The sequence below is a fragment of the Apus apus genome, chromosome 8 (genome assembly GCF_020740795.1).
Source record: "Apus apus isolate bApuApu2 chromosome 8, bApuApu2.pri.cur, whole genome shotgun sequence".
NCBI classification, from domain to species: Eukaryota; Metazoa; Chordata; class Aves; order Apodiformes; family Apodidae; genus Apus; species Apus apus.
In genome coordinates this window covers 5,890,577-5,914,746 of record NC_067289.1, presented here as the reverse complement: position 1 = coordinate 5,914,746, position 24,170 = coordinate 5,890,577, and the positions used below count along the sequence as shown (strand labels likewise).

The window sequence follows — 24,170 nt, the reverse complement described above, 5'->3', positions numbered from 1 at the left end:
ACATTTGTGAACTCTCGCTCTGTTTCCTTAATAGGAATGCTTTTAGTGATCAGTGAAAATTATTTCCTCAATAAATTAGTGAGTCATTGTCAGGAGTGCTCATTGACAATGTGCAGGAATTTGGTAACTTTACTTTTACTTTTCTCTTCAAATCAAGAAACTTGCTTGCTTCCTTGCAGCTCCTGTATGAGTTGAACTCTTGACCTGCCTGGGAGAAAGTTTCCTTGAGTCCTAGTCAACTACCCTGTTGCTAGTTTAGCTGTAGTAATCCTGTGATCCTTAGCCTTGGCTTGCAGCCCACAGATTTAGGTACTATTTACCTTCATGAGAGTTTTACAAGATTAAACTTTATTAATACTCTTTTAAAATTAGGGTAAGTATTTATCCTCTAGAGCAAGGCAGCATAGAAAAGACAGAACTGCTGCAGCAGACTTCTCAGTTTGGTCTGATCAGGTTGTTTTACTTAGAGTTACCAAAGTACCCCACAAACAAAACCCCTGTGTTCAAAGACTATTACACCTTTTAAGTTTGCACTGCTATTTCCACAAGTTTAAACTTAAAATAATTTATTTTCTTTATGGGAAAAAGAGCAAATGAAACTTAAAATTGAAGCATTTTGAAGATGAAATATACATTTATTTCACTTAACACTTTTTTTCTTTGTTTTTCTCTTCCCAGAGCAGTACCTCTGTTGGGATACCTACCTCAGGACTTAATAGGAACACCAGTCTTGGTGCATCTTCACCCAAATGACAGACCCTTAATGCTAGCAATTCACAAAAAAAGTATGTAATCTCTCACTGTGGCAGAATTTTTTTTATTTTTTTTTTCTAAAATTGATTAATGATGACTACAAAGATCTCAAAGTAGTGAATTTTTCTGCAGGTAAATACTGGATCCTTTACAACTTGATCCTTAATGCAAATAGATGAAAATTAGAATACAATTTCATGTTTTATATGAAGCACATGTCTGCTGTAAACAAACTGTAAATTAATATTTCATACATAGAGAAAACGTGTGATAATGCAATTATTTAAGTCATGCTTTAAACTGAAGTCTTTCTTATTTAATAGAGAAATTACAGTAATCTTTAATTTATAAAATTGCAAAGCATAAAGCTGATACCATATTTAGCTTATGTTTTAAAACTTATTTTCTTGACATGGTCCAGTAAATGATGGTCTGCTTCTTCTGGCAGCCCAGCATTTCTAAATATATAGACATGTCTGGTATTTTTTCCTTCAAATATCATCTCCGTCTTTTGCAGTTCATTGTAAAATCCTGAATCATTAAGCAAAATCGTGCCAATATTAATCTGAAATTTCTTTCTGAATCACTCATTACAGTACTCCAGTACGGAGGGCAGCCTTTTGACTATTCACCAATCAGGTTTTGCACTAGGAATGGAGATTATATCACCATGGACACTAGCTGGTCCAGTTTCATCAACCCCTGGAGTCGGAAAGTTTCATTTATTATAGGACGACACAAAGTTAGGACGTAAGTCAATAAACTGTTGTGGCTTTAAAATATATATAGTTGTTGGTTTTTTTTAATTCCACTCCCATGGTGTTTACACAGTGATCCTTAAGAAAGATGTAAGGGATTTTCAGGATGGGGGCGAAAAAAATCTCACATACAAATTGCTTCCTTTTTAAATTTAGATTTTGTGATGTATTAACTGCTTAAAAATAAATTTGAAGTTTTTTTGATTTCTGCCAGTACTTGTTTCAGAAGAGGGAAGTCATGCTCAAAGTGAGTAAGGGAATGTATTTCATCAGACTCAGAGGTTGTAGATTTAAGAGAATAAACATCAGATTCTGTTGACTACCTATAGATGGTAAATCGAAGTTATGGTCTCTTTAATTGAAAAACTTGCATTTGTGATGAGCTGAGATATGTTTTGTTTATGTAGGGGTCCCTTAAATGAAGATGTCTTTGCTGCTCCCAGCTATACAGAGGATAGAATCCTTCATCCCAGTGTTCAGGAAATCACTGAGCAAATATACCGGCTATTATTGCAGGTACAGCATGTGCTTCCATGTTACCTCTTTCATTTCCCACTGACAAAAGGGCATTTTATTTTTTTTGTGATGTTGTGTTTAGCTGTCTACTACTGTACTGGAATTTTTGGCTACAGTTGTGGAAATTATTTACACTGATAATTACCAGACAAGATTTAATAAATTATGTTAAAGCTCCAGTTGATATTTTAAGGACTTCAGGCAGCTATGGAGTCCTCACAAAAAAATGAAACAAAACACAACCAACCAACCAAAAAAACAAACAGCAAACCAAAACACAACCCCAAACCTAAAATAAATCCTTTTTTCCCTCACATGCAATTACTGGTAATAATTTCAGTTTTGTTTGAAGCTGCTGTGCTGAGAAATGTGTGTGTGTGTACATATATATATTTTATTATTAACAGCCTGTACACAACAGTGGATCCAGTGGCTATGGAAGTCTTGGCAGCAATGGTTCCCATGAGCACTTAATGAGTGTGGCATCTTCCAGTGACAGCACAGGAAATAATAATGAAGACACTCATAAGGACAAACCAGTAGGTTTGGTTTTTCATACTCAAGGATGGGGCACAAAACAAACTAGTAAAAATGGGTTAGTTTTTTTTACTTAACTCTTTCAGATTACAGGTGGAAGAAAGTATTAAGGAAAAAAGTAATATCTTTGTTTAACATGGAAAAAACCTTTCTGTCTAAGGGGAATAAACATTTCTGGTGTATATCAAGTCTCATAGTACTGAAGAACAGTTATAGGCCTGAAAGTCAACACATATAAATAATTTAAACTTGCACAGTGTGTTAATTTAGTCTAGTATCTGTTATATATTATATGCTGTGTTTCTGGGAAAAGCAGCTGAGTGTATAAAAGCTGTTTCTCTTGGGAGGGGAAAGTCTGTAATCCTTGTTTTCCCAAATGAAACTAAGAAACTAAAAATGCAGTAATACCTGCATAACCGAGTGATAGCTTGACGTTGATCAATTTTTCTGTTGCAAAATATACTATATAATATCAAATGAAACAAATGGAATGGAATAAAATACACATTTTTTTTAATCTTAAGATGTAACTGTACTGTAGGTTGGGCCATTGTTGCATCCACTTGATAGGGAGGTGGAACTTTTGAAGTTTCATCAGTCTGAACAAAACAGGTGTCAAATTTGTGCCTGTGTTTAAGACAACTATTCCATAGGTAAAGTAGATCAGACAGACAGCAATGTACTGCAAAGTGGATGCAGTTGAAGGAACTGCACTTTTTAACACCTCTAGTAATTTTGGCTTTCCTGCTGTTCTTCCCAAATTTGTTTTAGCTTACTGAGTTGTGTTTCAATCTGAAAGCCAAAGTATTCCTTTCTTTAGTTACATTGCTCCCAAATCTGATTTCTGTTTCTGGGATGAGGCATGGCAGGCTGCTGCTCTTGCCAAGGTAGTCACTTTCCTGGCCTTCAGTCCTTAAACTGCTGGCATAAGCAGATCAAATCTCTGGATTTTTATGTTTATCAGATAACTTACTACACTTCAGAGGTATACAAAAGAGTACTGTTTAAGGGGATCTTGTTTGTGAGGAAAATGGATACCTGTCTTTCCATCACTATTTCCCCAGATGATGCAGACTGTTATAGTATATTTCTATAGTATCCTGTCAGTTAAGCTGCTGGCACAAAAAGAGCTGTCTTAGCATCAGTATTTTGTTTACCAAGTGATACTGTTTTTATCCCCTGAAGTTTTCTTTGTAATGCATCATTATATATTCCTATCCAAGTCATTCAGCTATATGAAACAAAATACAGTAATTGTGTACAAAAAACACACTTCAAATTTCTCCTTTCTAATTTGCAAAATTCTGCTGCTGAACAATAAAACTCTATACATCAGGATTTCTCCCATGATCACACTAATTGTAAGACAAGAGATTAACTAAGGTTAGATTTAGTTTACTGAGGAATCACTGTGCATGATGCTTTGTCAAAATTTTGTAATAACTCTTTTTAAAATGACCTGCTTTCAGGAGGTTAGACAAGATGCCCGTAAGGTCAAAAATAAAGGACAGCGTATTTTCACTGACAATAAAGCAAAACTGGAATGCAAGAGAGAGTCTTTTGCAGGTAAGACATTAACAAGTTAATTAAGTATTAGTCTATTGTGTCTGCCTTGTATAATAATGACGGTAGGATTTTTTTTCTATTTGAGTTTTAATCAACATATAAAGACAGCGTTTTTATCAATTAAAATTATATTGCCCTGTGTCTCCCCACTGTGTTCAGGAAGATGTTGTGTTCAGTTTTGACTGAATTTATAATGGTGTAATACACAGATAAGGCATGCCCTAAAACTGTTGTTTTGAAGTACCTTAACTGTAGCTCATGTTTTCATGCAAGTCAAACATTTTCTGTTAGGTGGAGGAAAGTGTTACAGATGTTGTCTTTCCTGTTTGTGTTGTAACCTCAGGAATTTTTAAGTTGATAAATTAAAATCTTATGGATGAGTTTTAATTTCTGCATATATTAATAGGTTATTCTTGTAATAATTTGCTGTAACTTACGGGTGTGAGAGTTGTCCTCATACTGAGTGTGTTTCACTTCTAATAGTATGTATTTTCATGCAGGTATAATATCTGTTACCTTTGGATTCATATGCATCAACCTACCTAAACTTCACACCTCCAAGAATCCATAAGGACAGGAAAATATTTACAAAATTTTTAATCTGTTAGTGTGCAAACCTCTTACTTGCTTTACAGTGGTTCATTTGTGACGTGCGTGAATGAAAACTTTTGCTTTTAGGGGAATTTGTGAGGATTTAAGGCCATAATTACATAACAGCATTATCTCCTTTTCATAGGAAAACAAAATGGTGGTCAGATGAAAGATGCAGTTGGAAAGGATACTGCACTAACAGCTGCTCCTAAAAATGTGACTACAGAAGAGTTAGCTTGGAAAGAACAAACTGTATATTCATATCAACAGATTAGCTGTTTGGATAGTGTCATCAGGTAAGCAAACACTGTGTAAATTACTCTTGATCTCTAGACTTTAGACTTGCCTATCTCATATTGTTAAATCATTATATTTTAGGTACTTGGAGAGTTGTAATGTGCCTGGTACAGCAAAAAGGAAATGTGAACCTTCATCAAGTGTTGCATCACTGACTTCTGGAGTTCATGAACAAAAAACAGCTGATAATGCTATACAGCCCTTGGGAGGTATGTCTACATCACAGCTTTTTCTTGATTGGTTTTTACTAGCATCTAGTTACATGTTACTCCTGTGTACAATGAGTGTAGCTTAGGCATGACCTCATAGTTTTTTCTCCACTGTTAGATACTTGGTAATCCAACTTTTATCACTAAAATCTTTCCTACAAAGAAAATACTGAGTAGTTGGTTGAATACCTGGGTTGTATTTATACTGTACACAATACACCAGATTTTGAGTTTTAGGACTTGAATCATTGTAAAATATAGTTTGTTTCACAGTTGAAACTTGTAGCAACAACCAGCTGAAGAACCGGTCAGTTAATTAATTGCAACAAAAAAATATGCCTATTACACTTCTGTTTCTTCTTTGTGGACATAAAAAAAGGGGGGGGAACAAGAGGGCAAAATGCAGCATCAGACTGCTCCCAGTGTTGTGTGAGGCACAGGAACCCAAATGAAAGCAATGTCCAGCCATGAAAATAAGAGATGAAGATTACTGAGGACAGTTACCTAAAAAGTCTGCTGTAGGCAAAAATCATGAACTTAGTTTGTTAATACGTAGGTATAGAGTTTGATATGGTCCCTGTCTGGGCAGGCAGCTGAAGTGAAGAACCTAACTGGCTGGTACAGGAATTGTGAGACTGGTAAAAAAATATACATAAATGAGATACTTGCTGATTTGACCTTGCCGTTATGAAGCGAAAGGGTCTAGTAAAGTTTCTCAGAAATTGGTCTTGGGAGTGATCTTGCCTGTATTTACTTTTGATGAATGTCAAAAACAAGTTCTAATGCAGCTTTTAGAATCAAGGTGTAAGGTATCTGTATCCATAGGAACACAGTGTCCTGTAGAATGAGTGGGAACGTCTTGAGAACTAGAGCGGAAGAAATGGTGGGACTAGTATCATGCAGTTAGAAACACAGTTTCTGCTGTCCTTTGGAGTCTGTGCAGTTCGAGTTGACAAGGGAAGATGTGGGTTCACTAGTGCTTTGGTGCAGTGATGACAGAAGGATGAAGCCACCAGCATGCTCTGGTCAGGGAAAAGGCAAATGTTAGGTCTTAAATGTGTTACGCTATGTATTCCTGCTGGAGGAGGAGGGCCTCAGTGCTGTTTTCTGAAGCGCTGGTATGACCTCTTCTGGATTATTGTGTATAGCTTTTAGGTGAGAGAACTTAAATAAGTGGATGCTCAGAAAAGCTGGATAACCAGCTGATGACAGAGATTAATGTACAGTATGCGAGCTAGGCAGGGCTTAATCTTAGGCTGGAAGAGGCTAGAAACTTTCTTGCAAAATTGTGCTGTGAAAGAAGAATTAAGACCAGTGAAGAACAAAAACTTCTTCATTGGAAACATTTGGTTTGTCTGTATGTGAAAGTAAAGGATTAGATTTGGTTGCTCAGCTGTTACTCTGTTCCTAAAACAGTCTTGGTGGAATGCATTAAGTAAAATGTTCATTTTGTGTCTTGTCAAGCATAGTTTAGCCTCCTGTAGCAGCCCTGGCAACATAAAACTTGCATTTGCTATGATTAATCATGATGAATCATATTCTATGATTCATAGAATCATAGAATCGTTAAGGTTGGAAGGGACCTTGAGATCATCAGGTTCCAACCTCCCTGATATGAGAAGGGACACCTCCCACTAGACCAGGCTGCACAAAGCCTCATCCAACCTGACCTTGAACACCTCCAGAGGGGGGGCATCCACAGCCTCCCTAGGCAACCTATTCCAGTGTCTTACTATTTTTATGGTGAAGAATTTCTTCCTGATGTCTAATGTAAATCTTACCCTTTTCAGCTTAAAACCATTACCCTTTGTCCTACCACTACTCTCTTTGGTGAAAAGTTTCTCCACATCTTTCATGTAGGCTCCCTTTAGGTATTGGAAGGTGCTCTAAGGTCTCCCTGGAGCCTTCTTTTCTCCAGGCTGAACAGCCCAAACTCTCTCAGCCTGTCTTCATAGCAGAGGTGCTCCAGCCCTTTGGTCATCTTCGTGGCCTCCTCTGGATCCTTTCCAACAGCTCCATGTCTTTCTTGTGGTGGGGGCTTCAGAGCTGTACACAGTATTCCAGGTGAGGTCTCACCAGAGCGGAGGAGGAGAATCACCTCTTGACCTGCTGTCTCTTTTGATGCAGGCCAGAACACAATTGGCTTTCTGGGCTACGAGCACACACTGGTAGCTCATGCATCTACTACCACCCCCAGGTCCTTCTCTTCAGGACTGCTCTCTATTTCATTCTCGCCCCAGCCTGTACTTGTGCCTGGGATTGCACCAAGCCAGGTGCAGGACCTTGCACTTTTCCTTGTTGAACCTTCATGGGGCTGACATTGGCCCACCTTTTGAGGTTGTTAAGGTCCCTCTGGATGGCATCCCTTCCCTCTGGGGTGTCAACTACTCCACACAGTTTGGTCTTGTCAGAAAACTTATTGAGGATAAACTACAACTTTATTTCTTTTAATAGATACCGCTGTGTTGAAGGCATCTGGTAAACCAAATGGTCCTCCAGTGGTTGGTGCCCACTTAACATCTTTGGCTCTACCTGGCAAGCCTGAAAGTGTTGTTTCTCTCACGAGTCAGTGCAGCTACAGTAGCACCATTGTTCATGTTGGAGACAAAAAAACACAACCTGAACTAGGTATGGTTTTAGGGAATGAATTTTCTCAAAAAAGGCAATTGTTTGTGACTTAAGTTTTCTTACAGATAAACTGGTCATATAGAATAAATAGGTCCTATTTAAATAGAATAAACAAGTCCTATGGGAATAAAATAAATAGTAACAGAGTTTGTATCTTACACTTACAGAAAAATTATTAAAGAATTGTAATAGCTTAAAAATGCATTTAGTTAATCTTGATTTATTTTTTCCTCTTATTTCTGTAGAAATGATAGAAGATGGTCCAAGTGGAGCAGAACTCTTAGATGGCCAAATTCTCACCCCTCCATCCAGCTCTTCGCATGTAAATCAAGAAAAGGAGCCATTTAAAAAACTGGGACTTACGAAGGAAGTCCTTGCAGTGCATACACAAAAAGAGGAGCAGAGCTTTTTGAATAAGTTTAAAGAAATCAAGAGATTTAATATTTTTCAGTCTCACTGCAATTACTACTTACAAGATAAACCAAAAGGACGGCCTGCTGAACGTGGTATGGCAATAGTTTTCACACAAAAACCTGTATTTTGCTATAAAGTAAATCCTGTTGAAAAGTCTTTTCCCTCTTTAGCTCTACTGTGGGGCCACTATCAATAGTGACAGTTACATGCTATTTTTAAAGACCACCAAAAAATTCTGATAAGTCTTGCTTATAGATGGAGAGTGGAATATAGCTTTTAATATAATAACTGACATTTTAATAACTGATGTTTCAGTTTTTATCTGTTCATTATACTGTCATGCATCTACTTTCAAGGGACAGAATCATGCTTCAGTGTATCTATGCTTGTATTCCCTTGCTTTTCTTTTCCTTCTGTCTTTCCATCTGCCTTTTTCCACGTGTGTGGCTTTGTTTTGTTTTCAGCCCCTCTCTTCTTAATCCAGAGTCTCCTATTCTACTATTGTGTAATTGCTGAAATAATCTGATCATTGTTTGGTTGCCTTTAAGCTAATAATGTGATAAAATTTCAGCCTATCTAAGTAAGTTTTAGGCAAACTAAAAGTTTGAGCAGCTTTTAGTGCCAGAAGATATTTTAAGAATTTCCTTATGTCTGTAATTGGACAAACTGACAGTCTTTGCCTAGAGAATAGTTGCTTGGTGCATACTTCTAAAATGAACTTGTAAAGGTAGTGTGCTTTTTTCCTCTCAGGAATTTTTTTCTTCACCTTTACAAACCTGCATGACCTCAACTCTCTAGAAATGGTTTCAGTCATGTCCTATACTGCTTTCATTGTAATTGCTGGAGTAATTAGAAGTTTGCCCCTCTAGGAGCCACTGTTCTGCAGCTTTGTGCTGCTTGGGTGACACATTTGATCCTGAATCGATCCACTGTTGCTCTCTCCTCTTCCATGGTGTGTCAGTATGGTTATCATTGCCCAGTTAGCTCAGTTTTTGTGCTAGAGGTAAAAGTGAACCGCACCACTTCCCAAATGTTTCCTTTTGGGTAGGCTAGCTCCAGAGCTGCTGTTCTGAGCAACTTACAAGGGTGAGAAGGTGAAAGTGATCCATCAGCTTGCAAGGAGGATTCTTCCTGATTTTTTTTATTTATTTTTTTTTTCAGGTGGTCGTGGACAAAGAAATAGCACTTCTGGAGTGGATCAGCCTTGGAAGAAAAGTGGAAAGAACAGGAAGTCAAAGCGCATTAAACCACAGGAGTCTTCGGACAGTACAACTTCTGGAACTAAATTCCCTCACCGAGTCCCCCTTCAAGGTTTAAACACTACTGCTTGGTCACCCTCAGAGACTTCACAAGCAAGTTATTCAGCAATGTCTTTTCCCACTGTTATGCCTGCATATCCACTTCCTGTTTTTCCAGCAGCAGGGACTGTGCCACCAGCTCCTGAGACTTCACTCTCTGGTTTTAATCAGTTGCCAGACTCTGGAAATACTTGCCCTGTGCAACCATCACAGTTCCCTGCACCCCTCATGACACCTGTCGTAGCTCTTGTGCTCCCCAACTATGTCTACCCAGAGATGAACAATAACTTACCTCAAACGCTTTACCACAGCCAACCCAACTTCCCAGCCCATTCTACTTTCCCTTCACAGACAATATTTCCGACACAGCCACCCTTTGCTACACCCAGCCCTTTCCCACAACAGGCGTTTTTTCCAACGCAGCCATTCCATTATAATCCACCAGCAGAGAGTGAGAAGATTCCTGTCACAGAGCCACGAAATGAGCCGTCCCGTTCCTGCACTCCGCAGTCAGTGGGTCCTCAAGACCAGGCTTCACCGCCTCTGTTCCAGTCAAGGTGCAGTTCTCCTCTGAATCTTCTGCAGTTAGAAGAAACCACAAAAACTGCTGAGAGTGGAGCTCCTGCTGGTTTACATGGAGCTTTAAGTGAGGAAGGAGCCATAGGCAAAATCATGACAACTGGTAACTGTACTGGAAAAGGATCCTTACCAGTAAGTATGCTGATGGGTTCTGGGTTTTTTTAAAGTCTTCACATTCTTGAACATAACTGAAATTGTTAATATGTAGAGATGTCTAAAACAGATTGGGTTTTTTTCCCCCCTCCTCCCTGTTTTCCTGTCCCTGCTATGTAGTTTTCAATCCTTTCACTGTGGGACCAGTTTTTTAATGGTGGACAGTAATCAGTATAATGCCAGGAGATGGACTTTGTTCTTGTTCTTCTAGAGTTAACACTAGGAAGCTTGGAAATATATCCTGCATCAGTTGTTTCTACTTGTTGTGAAAAATATGAAAATGGAAAAGCCCAGAGAGAAACTTCCAAACTTGATTGACACAATGTGAAAACTTGACACATTCTGTTATTACATGCCTGTTATTTCATGATCATGAGAAAAATACTTGGTTTACATAAAAAAACCTTATCATACTCATTGGGCAAATCCCACTTATGGAGAAATTTTCAGGGATATATGCATCCAGTGCCTTATTTGGACTATTGTGTTCTGTTCACTATGTAAGAGCACTGAAATCTTACTTCTTTAAGGACTTCTGAGTTGTGCTGTGGTGTAACTGTGCATCTGTGACAGTCTATAACTTAATCCAGCCCCTGCTGGATTAAAAGAAGCTTGATAACAAAACTTAAGAGTAACAATTTTGCTGGAAAAATCTCTTGCATTTCCTTGGACTGAATAGGAACTATCAGTTTCTGTTCTTTAGAAACATGCAAAATGTAAAATTCTGTCACTTCCTCATCATGTGCTGGAAAATGAGAATAATATGGCCATTTGTTCAGGAATGTGTTAAGGATAAAGCTAGTTCTTCCCATTATTATGTATTTTGCTTACTTCTGTCAGCCTCAGTCTTCAAACTGTCTTTTAGTGAGGTTTTGCTTATGTTAGAAGTCACTTTAGTTAATGCTCTTTCCCTCAAAAATGTACAAATTTTGTCCAGGAAGCTAGCATCTGGCAGTACCTTCTTCCTTCTCATCATGTGTGTAGAGCAGTGACAGTGATGGCTGTTGATGCAAATCTTTTTGAGGTGGATTATAGTAGGAGCAACTGCTATTATGCCTTAGGTAACTTGGGTAAATTCTGACTAGTCCAGCACAGTAGAGTCGGTCAAAACTGAAGAGCAGTTGGCCTCCTTGCTTCCTCACTAAACTGTGTATATATTTTTAAAGAAAAGCTGAATTGAGATCTCAGTCTTACTGAAGGACTTATTTGATAGGCACTTGTCTGCCTATCAGTCCACTTCATGGTTCTTCACTTGCTGTTGGCATGTTATTGGTGGTTGTCTGAATAACTGTGTGAACATACTAACATATAAAAATGAAATTGATTAATACTAAACGTAAACGATGAGTGACGAAATAGCCTTGGGGTTTGGGTTTGCTTTTTAATAGTTGTCCTCCTCTTCTTATCACTAGGCTGAATCTCCAATGGACGCTCAGAACAGCGACGCTCTCTCCATGTCTAGTGTCCTGCTGGACATTTTACTTCAAGAGGACGCGTGTTCAGGCACGGGCTCAGCCTCCTCCGGGAGCGGTGTGTCCGCTGCCGCCGAGTCCCTGGGCTCGGGATCCAACGGCTGTGGCATGTCAGGGAGCAGAACAGGTAACACTGCAGGGACTCCTCTCTCAGTATTTCAGAAGAGTTGGAGCGTGGGGTATTGCCAGCACCACTTGAACATCAAGTGCTTTATGTAAAAATCTTTCTTCTCTTGAATCCTCATTGCGTAGTTTATTCTTGATTTCTTTTTTAATTACATAACATGAAAGTTTTTCTGTTGTGCTTGATTTACAGTATAGAACCTTATGTATGTATAAAATAGCCATTAAGATATTACTCAGGTAGGACAGAATACTGAAGAGAAAATACCATACTCCTTTGTTTCATTTTAGAGTGTTTAATTTAAGTAAGCTAATTATTCTGTTGAAATTTAATGGAGACTTAGCTTCAGAATTTGAGTTTTAAAAATATTGCAGTTCTTTAGGGGAAGTTCCCTCTGCTTAAAAAATTAAATAGTGGTTGTATTTATACTTTCAGTTCGCTTTAATCTTTGCTGGTTTTGAAAGCAGTCAGATAATTTATGTATTGGACAACATATAATGAACTCTGACATTTCTTTTTACAGGTAGTAGCGAAACTAGTCATACCAGCAAATACTTTGGAAGTATTGATTCCTCAGAAAATCATCATAAAACTAAAATGAAGGCAGAAATGGAAGAAAGTGAGCACTTCATTAAATACGTCCTTCAGGATCCTATATGGCTTTTGATGGCAAACACAGATGACACTGTTATGATGACTTACCAGATACCTTCACGGTAATTCCACTGTTGTAGTCCTTCATGAACTGTATATATTGGGGTTGGGGACAGGATGCAAAGAAAGGAAGATATATATGAAACTGTCTCAATAGATGTAAATTGATTTCAGTGTTTATCTGTGACAAGAATTCTTGCTGCTTTTTGTATCTTTTGCATACTACACAAGAAGTTCCCAAAAAGTAAAAATTATTTGATTAGGCTTACCTGTGTTTTAGATAAATTATCTCAGTCTAAATTAACTGTGTATATTTTTGGAAGCTATTTTGTACTTAGTGATTTGTAACTACTTGCCTACAAATCCTTGTAGTCTGAGTAGTAGGTCTTAGCAAGTGTGCTTAGATCTAATGATGGTCAGTAGATGGAAAATCTGCGCTCCCTGGCTGTTGTCCTTGAGATGGTATGTTCAGTGGCATGCTGCTTTCTCTGCATGTGGGTTTTTTCATTGGGATGTTAACTTCTACATGTTCATTCTTCTCCATAAATTCTCATTCAAATAGGTAAAAATTGTATGGTTTCTATTAGAAAAAAACTTGATTAAAATAAATAATAAAAAAAATTCTCTGCTTCTATAGCAAAGAGCAGATATTGGGAGAGAGACTTGAGATTTTTTGCAGATTTGTTTTTTAATCTTCATGTTTAAGTTTTTTGTAGCAGTGGATGATACTTGGAGAGGAATAGGAAGTTTCAGTGAAGACAAGTCTCTGAAGGGGAAGGAAAGTAAGCTTTCAGAATACAGAAGTGCAGGGATGATGGGCAAAGATGACTTCTGAATTTTTCCTTAGCTTTAGAAATACCTTGGCATTTCTCAGTTTTTGTAGCCTGAAGGGTTAACAACTATAGGTGGGAATTCCAGTAGACTGTAAAAATAGCAAAGCCTGCCAAAGAGAAAATATTAGTATTAAACAGGATGTTGTGATAAAAAGAGTTACGCTCACTGACAGAGGGTGATGCCTGAGAAGGGTAAAGCCAGCCTATTCTTAGGTATACTTTAAGGAACAGAAATAGCACTGAGTTTCTTGGAACTTGCTTTCTATTGTCATCTTTTATAGAGGTATACAGCTTGTAAATGTTTGGCATGGTGCAGGTGTTTTTAAGTTTCTGAGTCCAAGTGGGTACTGGGGGTGAGGGGGAAGAAACTTTGCTGAAATAGAGCAGTGTTTTCTGAATCTCTCCCTCAGTCCTGAAGTTTAATCCATTCTTGATGACCTTCTTAAACATATATGTCATCTTCTTTAGTGTATCTCATGTGCATCTAGTGTTTGTTTTGGGTTGTCCTTCTAGTGAAGGGGAACTTGGAACTCACTGCAGCAGCAGCAGAAGGAAACTGGAGCTCTCAGTGGTTTCACTGGTGATGCTGCCTGAATGGCTTTAAGAAACCTATTTTCATTGATGGGATTTGGAAAGACAGTGAGCCCATAGAGATGCATTAAAGCTGTCTGCAAATGCAGAAAGCTGCTAAAATAACCACACTTAATTGTCCTCCAGTATAAGACTTGTAAGCTTAACATTCCATAACAAAAATAGTGTTTAGAAAAATTAATATTTGACTGTGTAACCTTATATAGGCATGAAGCCCAGAAACTGTTGAGTCTCAATATCTAAATACATTTTATTTTTAGTGATTTGGAAACAGTTTTAAAAGAAGATAAGCAGAAATTAAAGCAAATGCAGAAACTACAGCCAAAATTTACAGAAGAACAAAAGAGAGAGCTTATTGAAGTTCATCCATGGATCCAGCAAGGTGGACTGCCAAAAACTGTTGCTACTTCTGTAAGTTTAAATTAGTTTGTTACTTTTCCACGTATAACAGTACTTAGATTATTATTTGCCTATGTTAAATATTTCCATTCCCATTGCTCTTAAAGCTTGGTAAAGTATGCAGAAAAAAAAATATATTCAAACTTTAATGCAGTGGCTTCTGGCCTGATGTAATTTGCTATAGGTTGTCTTTCCAATGGGAATGTCAAATCAGTGGTGAATAGAGGATAACAAATTTCTTTCCTCTTTCTACATTTCAGTGTATCTGTTTAAAATCCTTTAGCAACACAGCCAGAAATATCACTACATAAAAATCCCTATTTTGTGTGCAGAAATTCATGCCTGTTGATTTCTGTAAAGTACAAACTTAACGGGAGTACACTGTTCCTTATTTCTATCAGACTTCTCATGTAGGATTCTCTCTTGCCTTAATTCTAGAAGTGGATTAATGGCTTGGAAAGCAAAAAAGAAAACTGAAACAAGATTCCTTGTAGTTGTATTTGTTGTCTTTGTATTTCACTTGCACACAAATACCTGATTTTGTTGTCTTTTCCCTAAGCTTTCTATCATTTGTAGCATTTTTGAACATAAGTTACCAAATGCAGAGGCTTTTTTTGCACAGAGTATTTAAAAAGTAAGAGAATTGCAGTGGAATCCTAATCCTGATACTAATGCTACAGCAACGTTGATACTACAGCATCCCACTTGTGTAAATGTGCAGTTGCTTCAGCCTGTGAAGCACAGCAGCTGACACCAACATATTCCTGCAGGGTTAGCAATCAAATGGAGGAAAAGGTGATTGGAAGAGCATGTAAAATGTCACTATAATAAGTGATCTATGACATAACTCCTTCCACTAGGGTTCTCAAGTACTTGCATTGATTTTACTACATGTTATAAAAAGTTGAGTGGACAGAAGTTGGAGAGAGGAGTATCTCTGGTAGTTGCAGCAGAGATGTAATGGTTCCCTTGGAATCAAGGATCACATGCAAATGGACTGTTGTTTGAAAAAGGCTGTGGGTTGTGTTTTTTTTTCTTTGACTTACCAGTGTTTCTATCATTTTCTTTTTAGGAATGTATTTTTTGTGAGGACAATATACAGAGCAATTTTTATACATCGTATGATGAAGAAATCCATGAAATGGACCTTAATGAAATGATTGAAGACAGTGGGGAAAACAACTTGGTTTCCTTGAGTCAAGTCAGTGAAGAACAAACATAGCCTTTGAGCCTGGTGTTTTCAAAGCTGCTTCAAAACTGCAGTGATGATCCATAAAGTTTTTAATCTTGTATCCAGCAAGATTAATCTGGTTCATAAAAACAAATGTGTTTTTCTTGCTCTAGGAGAGTCATTTCTGAATGAATCTCTTTTTAAATGGTGGCACTCTTCCCAGTAAGGACATTGTTGAAGATGGTATAGCTTTTCCTTGAAAAAGAGACTTGTATTTTGCACTTATATGCCTCAAATATTTCTTTATGAACTAAAGACACTCTTATTGATGCCTACTGTTTTTTGTAGAGTGGGTTAATGAGTACTGAAAATCCCTTTACATACATACGGTTCTTCAAATCTTTTGGTAATGATTCAGCATTATAAATTGTTCTGGCAACTTTGCTTAGTGGCTTCTCAGCATTGTTCTTAATATTTGAAGTGGTCCAGCAGTAGAAGAAATAACCTTCAAGCAAATAATTTCACACTTGCCCTTCTCATATACCAGTTGATTCCATCCTCTTTGTTTTCTATAGTTTTGAATGTTGGAGCCATTTTTGTCTCAAGAAATGTTGAACCAGTTTTATAAGATGGTCCTGGGTTAAAATACTTACATGAATGTGTAAGGAAGTATAGACAAGTGCTAACAACTTCGTAGCCTTTTAATTAAATGGATGCTAAATACTATGAACTGTTACCTTGAAGCATCATTTTTAAAACCAAGACCACAGAGGATGACTGTGTGTGCTCCAGTGACTGTTAGACAAAGTTTGGTATAACTTCAACCTTTATTTCCAATATATTTTGTCTGGAGGTTGGCTGTCAGCTTTTCCTGTGTGGCTAAGGAAATATCACACTTGCATGTGGCAAGAGAGAATTGGACATTTCTTGTCATTTGAAGGTAGTTCTAAAAAAGAAGTGATTTTGAGAATAGTGCTGACTTTCTCTCTGTTTGAATTGCATAGCCTAAAACCTAGTGTGGCTGGAGTCTTTGCTGTCAATGATTCAATTTCAATGCCTCTGAGATTCTATTGACTTGAATATGTGTACTTTATGTTCTTGTGCTGTTTATACCTTTTGGATGTGGGAAGAAAACACAAAAGAGCAACTTTTATATCTTGGTTAGTTAAAAGACATTTGCAGGATTGCTAGATGTCAGCTCTAAGTCTTGGGGTGAAAAACATGGAGAAATGCAATTAACTTTGTCTTAAAATACTTTTCATGGAAAGCATTTCCTTTTTTATTAGGATATCTTTTCTATTCAGTGAAATTCAAGGTTATTTTCATTCTATAAAAATATTTCTCTTTGCATACAAAGAGGATGCAAAGTTATATCTGACATCACCAAAAATGCCAAAGTGACTGGTACTTAGTGGGAGATAATTTGTGTGAAATAACTTATTAATTGACAGTGTCAGGAGGAAATCTGATTTAGAGACAGAATCTGCAGATAGCAGAGTGTGAACTTGTGAAACAAGTAGAATCACAGTTTGAAAAATTAGTAACTCAAATGCAAAGCACTATTCTGCAAGATCTGGTTCCTAACTTTAATAGTTTAGCAAGGTCAAACTTAAATATATGTAAATATAAACAAAATGAGAAATTATAAAATTTGGTCTTCAGGTCCGGTATTACTAAATGTTTTCATCATAAATGGAGCAGTGCAGCTATACCAACATAGTACATATGTTCTATTTTTACATGTAAACACAGTTTTAATTGGACCAGGGTTTGGAAAAAAGCTTTATATAAAGGAGTGCATCATAATTATACAAATTATTTTCAGGGACTTCTCAACCACTTTGAACTTCTTTGCTTTAGCACGCATTTTTTTCCTGTTTTTTTATTCTCATTTTTTCTTTTTTTTTTCATTACCATCTTGTAACCATAACTTAGTGAAAGGAAGAGAAAAGTATATTTAGAGCATTTTGTGGATGTGCTTAATTATGGACTTAATCTTGCATCCTTAAAGTGTTTGCTTTTACAGGGTGGTATTAAAATATTTTCCTGTAACTTTAAATCTACATGCCTCCATTTATAGATAAGATTCTGAAGCTGTAATTTTTCCAAACTGTTGTAAGATGACTTATTTGTGATGACAATTTGTCAACATGTCAACGTTTTCTGTACACTGTGCAATATATTTTGGTTTTGCCACTTGTGACTAATTTTTATGACTTTGCTTTTTAGAAAACTGGTAAATAAAACAGATATATTTTTAGTTGCCTTTTTGTTCCTTGAGCCTTCTACTCCATGTAAGAAGCAAAAATGCATGGATTACTGGTAATATGTGACCTGCTATCTCAAACTGAAGAACTCACAAGATACCAAGTTAGTGGTGTCTTACTGTCCTGAGGTAAAATTGTTGCCAGCTTGTCTGACCTGTAAGGCTAGTGGTCAAATGGAAGATTGAATCTTAATATTGACTAGTGGCTCTGAAAATATTTTCAAATTTAATACCTGGAAGAACACAGGCAGCTGAGTTCTGTGTTTGTTGTTCAGAACCACCAGAAGGTGGTCAGCTGTGGAACCTTTTCTCCTGCAGCTTTCTGTGGCTTTATACGGCAACTTACAGGTGGAGAATTCTGGTTATACCTATTGAGTTTGCACTGTACAGTGGTGATGAGTCTGCTGCTGTGGTGTGAAGTGTCAAGTCTTCTGAAGGTTGCTGAAACTTGTCAAGCTAGTGTACTTCCCTGTGAATGTTTTTGGGGTTTATTCTCTTGAGTAAAGGAGGTGGGGAGGCTGAAAGACGTCTGTTTTATCACTTTGAGCAGTGATGTAGCTTAGTGGATGCATGCTGCTACTTTGGACTGCCCCTCACATTTAGGAGGTACTCTGGTTATGAGGCCCTCATCAGGTTTCTTTTTTCCACAAATTTGTTGAGAGGTTTGTGGTTTTTTGAAACAGAACAAGCTGGTGCAAACCCTGGTTTGGTCACGAGGGACCCAGATACTTCTGAGCGCTACAAAATCAAGGTGTTTCTGTACCACAAGACAGTTCACCACGCAGGTGAATTGCCTTCCCACCAAGAGTAGAATTGTAGTGCTGTGCACTCTGTTGCTGAGACATGCATTTTAAAGGATGTGTGTTCAATGCGGTATCCAGGTCCCTTTGAAGTCTTCTGAATTGAGCCTAAATACGTGAGCAGTGTATGTGATGCCTGAAACACTTTTGTCCTAATAGCACCTTGGTTCCTTCCTTAGCTAAACATGCAGAGGAGAGATGTATTGATGAAGCAGTTTACAGACCTACAGATCCAAGTGTCATGCACGTGTACAGGATGTCTCTGCAGCTCAGTAGATCAGGTACTGTACTAGCATTTGGATTAATTATTTTGGTAAATGAAGCTGGTGCGATAAATGACCATGTAACACTTCACAGTTAGTTTTGTTTCTGGTAATTTTTGGCAATGATAAATATAGTAAAAGTATAAGGTAAATGTGACATCACGTGTTCACATGCTCCTCCTTGATGATGTGCCTTATGTCAGCACTGGACATAGTGGCTTGCTTCGTACTGCAGGACTGTTGGGAACAGCCTGTCAAGAGTTCCTCCCACCTCCATAGCCCCTAGGCGTCACTGGTGTCCTGTAATTATATTTGGCAGCTTTGCCACCTCTGTTTTTCCTCTATTCAGCTTGTATTTTGGGGCTGTTGTATTTTAGGGCTGTTGAGTTTGCTATAACTCAAATATTGTTTCATGCAAAGGGAAGGACCTGTGACTTGAACTTCAAATAAAATGATGAGAAAATACTTAATGAAGAGCTGTTGGCCCAGTTATAGTGACTAAAAGTACAAATTTTCTGCTTGGAAAAGGGAAACAGACTACTGAAAAGCATCAGATTTTAGTCCACCTAACCACTGTCCTGAATTTAGAGGGGAAAAGAACAGACTCCTTACTGAGAATTAAGATCCTTGTTTGTTCTTTTGAGTCTCTAGCAAGGGTGGAAAGAACCTAATGAGTTGATAAGCCTCTGACTCTAAGAACGTGGTGATAGGAAGTTACATGCTTCTGACAAAATGACAGATGATGACTTAAAGGAGAATAACATTAGCAGGTGTGATTTCCAGAAATTCCAGCATTTACTTTGCAAGTGGTTAGGAGCTTGAGAAATATATTCAGTCTATTGAACAAGATAATGAACGGCTCACCAGCTCCTTTTTCTTGGGGGCTGTGGAAGAGGACAGTATTTTTAGGAGTGGTACACAAGATGCATATTAACTTTGTCAGTGTGCTTCACTGGTGTATCTTAAAAAACCCAAAAGCACCAGAAAACCAGCACTAAACAGCTTCTGCCAGGCTTCCTAAGTGGAAAAGTGTAAGACTGGGTAGGAACTGAGACAACTGAACTCTTAATCATGGGTATTTCTCTTGGCATCTGCTGAAAAAAATCTGAGGTACATCAGGCTGCACCTGCAATAGGAGTGTGTGTGATGGGGTTTCATCCCACAGTATTTCTCGCTCTGGATTATATCTAGTAGTTGCAAACAAAAAGAAGCTGCTGTGGCAGCACATGAATGCTGTTTAATCGTAGCAGACAATATAGAAGTAGCAAAACACTTGGCATTAACTAATAATGAAAAAGCTTTTTAGCTGAAAAATGCTGTGAAGGAGGTTCAATGTTCTGAGGCACTATAAAAGGGCAAGTTAGGTGGCAGGTCCTTTGCTTCTGCTGTTACTCACAAAACAGAGGTTTACACTTGTAAAAAAACCTAAACAAACCAAACCTCAACACCCCAAGAAAACAACCCAGAACAGTTTTCAGCACTTCTTTAACCAAAAGGAGCAGGTGCTGTGGCATCACTGATGAGACTCCAGTGGTGGGTGCAACAATTTCTGTGGGTACAGAGTAAGGAGATGAGCAGGGAGTCAGGTCTTGAGCCCCTGTGGAGCTGGGGTAGGTGCCTTGGTGGGAGAGCTGGTACAGCCTCAGAGGGCCATGCTACTTTGCACCTAATTTGTTGTAACTAGACGAAGACAAATCTGAGGAGGGATTAGAATTTCTTGATATTCCAGGATTTGTCAAGGTGTTTCTCTTTGTAAACTGTCTGTTAATATAATAAGACAAAATGTAGTGAATTTATTACCCTTTTTAAATTGTTATAATGGTCGGAAAGATTGCTTGTGTTTCTGTTGCAGTGTCAACTTATAAAATTCTTCTTTTGTCCAGGAAAGTATTGGCTGTTTTTAAATGTATTTGGCCATTGCTTGTTTAAGGTAAGGTCTTCTGCTTTCCCTCCTCTTGTCACCCTTTGAAATTTCCTGTGCCTTTTTGCATAAGGGAAACAAAAGGAAACTAAACCTGGGAACCCAGGAACCCAGTCATATGAGTGGGGAATAAATTTAGCAAATGCATTTCTCCAGTTTGCTTTAATCTTAAATTTTCTTAGCTGCAGGAAGCAGAAGGCTTGGGTGTCCTATGCTTACCTCTGCTCGGACTGGCCTGACTTGGTTGTGGTCTCCAGAGTGCTGTAGGAGGCTCAGTAACGGCCCCAGCCCTCACCCAGAGCTCCACCTGGAGCCTTCAGAGGCTCCTAAAGAGCCTCCGTTACCAGCCTGGGTCAAAAAGCAGCATCTTAAGTATTGCAATTTGTGCTTTTAAGAAAGCATATGATGTGACACAAAACAGAAGGAAGTGACAATATGGAGCATGTAGTGATGGGGAGTTATTACCAGTGTCTACATACAGTTGTTGCAAGCCCTGGCTTTTTTGTTTTCTGGAGAGCTGCTGCCTGCTTGTGAATAGTGAAGACTTTGTCCCAGCTGCTCTGTGCAGGGCCGGGAGGGAAAGGGGAGGGTGAGGAGGAGGGCAGATCTCCTCAGATCTGGTTTCTAGGAAGACAGATACCTCTTCTGAAACGCCACCTCCCAGCAAGCAGCTGAAGGCTGTAGGACTTTTGTTCACTGTTAGTTGCCTTGAAGTTCTCTTTTGTCACCCTTCCTTTCAGACACAAATCCAAATATAAATAGATGTATTTTAGAATTGTGTGTGTGTGTGTGTATATATATATATATATATATATATATAATTGAAATTTGTAACTGTTGAAATTGCATGACAACAAGGGGGGATTCCCATCAAGTGAATAACCAGGAAATTCTTCTATTATCTTTAGCTATGTGTGCACAAAAAGATGGTTGTCCAGCTACCTCAAATGGAGGCTCCTAAAGCTTTGGATGTAGTCAGGCAATGTATTTAATATTCTTTTAATAATAATTACCTTGTGTTATGTGAGCAATGAATACAATGAGATCAACTGTAAAGACTAGATTATGAAAGCGCTTTTGTACAACATTGTTTATAACATTATTAGTCCTACCAGTTCACTTAAAATCCCTTCCCTCTCTGTGTCCTGCCATTCTGAGGTGATGCTCAAACCTACAGTTAAATAATAGAATTTTCAAGGATTTCTGGTTTGGATTTTTGTGGAAAATGTTTGGGTTTTGTTCAAGAAAAAAAAAAAAAGGTTTGTCTGCTAGTCTGTTGGCTAACAGATGAACAAAATAAAGGTGTCTGTAATCAGAGTAAGCTGCTTATCATCTTGAATCAGTTTCACAGCAGAACGATACAAATTGAACCAGACTGCATGCTGTAAACGGTTTTACAGATTCCACTTACTGACAGTTTGATGAAGTGATATATGACTGCCTTTGTCACCTAATTTAGTGTTCATAGGCCTGTGAAGTTTATGGTGTTAACTTTTACTCATTATGCTGACAACAGGGGCTTTACAGGTAGAGACTTCTTCGATGTGTTTGCCAGGATCAAAGGGTCCAAACGCTCAGGAAGCTGTTGAGCAGTGATGCTGCCCGTAGTGCCTGCCGAGGGGCCAAACTGAAGTAATGCAGAGGCAGGTCAGGATATCTTGGCCACCCTAATGTAAATCCTCTGTGTCTGAATGAGCCAGCAGTGAATTAGGCACAGGAAGTCTAGCTTGCTTATTTAAGCGTTTCCAAAGAAGGCTTTTAAAGCTTTGAGATATAAAATTTGCTTTTTCATTTAGAGAAGGGTGTGGGAGAGAGAATCTTGTTTGTTCTGCAGGAGTGTTCCTGAGATCATGGATGTTAACAGCCTGCCCCAAACTTGGCAGGATTTATCAACACACGGAACGGTGGCTTGAAGCTGATTGCCAAAACTTACTGTGAGTGTAATGCGACTTACTGTGCTGTAATGAAAGGTATCCAGAGCCTCCCAAGCATTGTGTGTTCCATACCTCTAAGCCTCCTAGATAAGACTGGGGTTGAACTGTGACACCTGAGCTATATATAGAAGGCGACAGCTTGCTGCTCTGGAAACATTTGGGTTGTTGCACTCTGGTTTGTGACTTTCATGAAAGAATTGGAGGAAGAGGATAATAACACAGTTCCAAGGGGCACTGCCTCCACTTTGAAATTGCTTAACACTGCAGTTTAAAAATAGTTTTATTAACAACAAAACACAAATTTTCTTTGGGCAAGATGTAACAGTTCCTTGTCAGAGAGAGAATTGGAGAAAGGGATGAAGATAAATGTCTATTGAGTCATGTGGATATTTGGAGCTTTAGGAACAGTTTAGTTGAATGGAGACAGGGAGCTGTTAAAATAGAGACAAAAAAGAAGCACAGGGTTATATCTGTGGGCTGCAACCATAGTAAATGAGAAGAAGGTTGTCAAAACAGGGAAGATTGGAATTGCCCCATGTCTAGATAAAAAGAAGGGGAAAAAAAATTAGAGGTAGAAAGAAAAACTGGTGTTTAGAGCTTTTGGCAAAACAAGATACAGCTGCAGAATCCAGCCCTACAAAAGGCTCTATGCACCTGAATGCTCTGCTAAGCTTCATTCCCAGATTGTCAGAGTCTCAGTACAGATCTAAACTCTCAGGTAATGTTTAGAAACAGGGTAAAATCCAAATGATGTGTCCAGGTACTTCAGATTTCAGTATATTTTAAAACAAAAACCCAAATAAGTAGTTGGGCCATTTTAATCCACCTATGGTTTTATTCAGAGCAATGTATAAAATAACTTTATCTAAGCAGTTTCTTAATATAAAATGCTCTCTGAAAACAACCAGTAAGTACAAAACAAGCAAAAAATTGTGTTCTTTTGTTTCAGGGGAAGGACGGGGGAAGTGGAAGCCCTTCCGCTTTTAAAGGTGTGTTTTATTTCTTGCTGCTCAGATGCCATGGTTACAAGCACAACAGAAAACAAATCGGTGGCACCAGGTAGGCTGCTCTGCTATTTTCCAGCAGTCCTGATTTCTCTGCTCACTGGTGGGATTCTAACAGGAAAAAGAGTGAGGCTGGATGCTGGTGAATTTCAGCAGTGGAAAGGACCAGATGTCAGAATCTTGCAGTTTGCATCAGAGAGCTGAATCCTCCCCACTACTTTGTGGGATTTTGCTGTGTTTCTAGGGAGAATGTATTATGAACAGTGGTTTGTTTTGTGGTTTCTCACTAAGAAGAAATGATGAAGGCAACACTCTTAGCTGGAGTCTCACCTCAAACTGGTCAGTTTTCCCAGAAGTGGTGGTATGAACTGTGATCCCCAGGTACATCTCTTGCTTGTAGTTTGGCCAAACATTGCTGTTTTCTTGTGGCAGGGACCTG

General features: G+C 38.3%; 1 protein-coding gene across 14 annotated transcripts in view; it reads left to right on the top strand.

Moving 5' to 3' along the window:
• Positions 1 to 17,803, top strand: part of PER2 (period circadian regulator 2) — a 48,892-nt gene extending 31,089 nt beyond the window's left edge. For 13 of the 14 annotated variants that reach the window (XM_051626085.1, XM_051626093.1, XM_051626089.1 and 10 more), the window contains 14 exons: positions 679 to 785; positions 1,350 to 1,503; positions 1,919 to 2,027; positions 2,435 to 2,566; positions 4,034 to 4,130; positions 4,867 to 5,017; positions 5,100 to 5,227; positions 7,682 to 7,855; positions 8,101 to 8,361; positions 9,431 to 10,278; positions 11,712 to 11,898; positions 12,419 to 12,611; positions 14,234 to 14,384; positions 15,445 to 17,803. In XM_051626085.1, coding sequence (XP_051482045.1) covers positions 679 to 785; positions 1,350 to 1,503; positions 1,919 to 2,027; positions 2,435 to 2,566; positions 4,034 to 4,130; positions 4,867 to 5,017; positions 5,100 to 5,227; positions 7,682 to 7,855; positions 8,101 to 8,361; positions 9,431 to 10,278; positions 11,712 to 11,898; positions 12,419 to 12,611; positions 14,234 to 14,384; positions 15,445 to 15,594 — 2,842 coding nt within the window. In that variant the 3' untranslated portion in view covers positions 15,595 to 17,803. The remainder of the gene's footprint in view (positions 1 to 678; positions 786 to 1,349; positions 1,504 to 1,918; positions 2,028 to 2,434; positions 2,567 to 4,033; positions 4,131 to 4,866; positions 5,018 to 5,099; positions 5,228 to 7,681; positions 7,856 to 8,100; positions 8,362 to 9,430; positions 10,279 to 11,711; positions 11,899 to 12,418; positions 12,612 to 14,233; positions 14,385 to 15,444) is intronic. The other variant, XM_051626094.1, reaches the window with a different exon arrangement.
• The last annotated feature ends 6,367 nt before the right edge of the window (positions 17,804 to 24,170 follow it).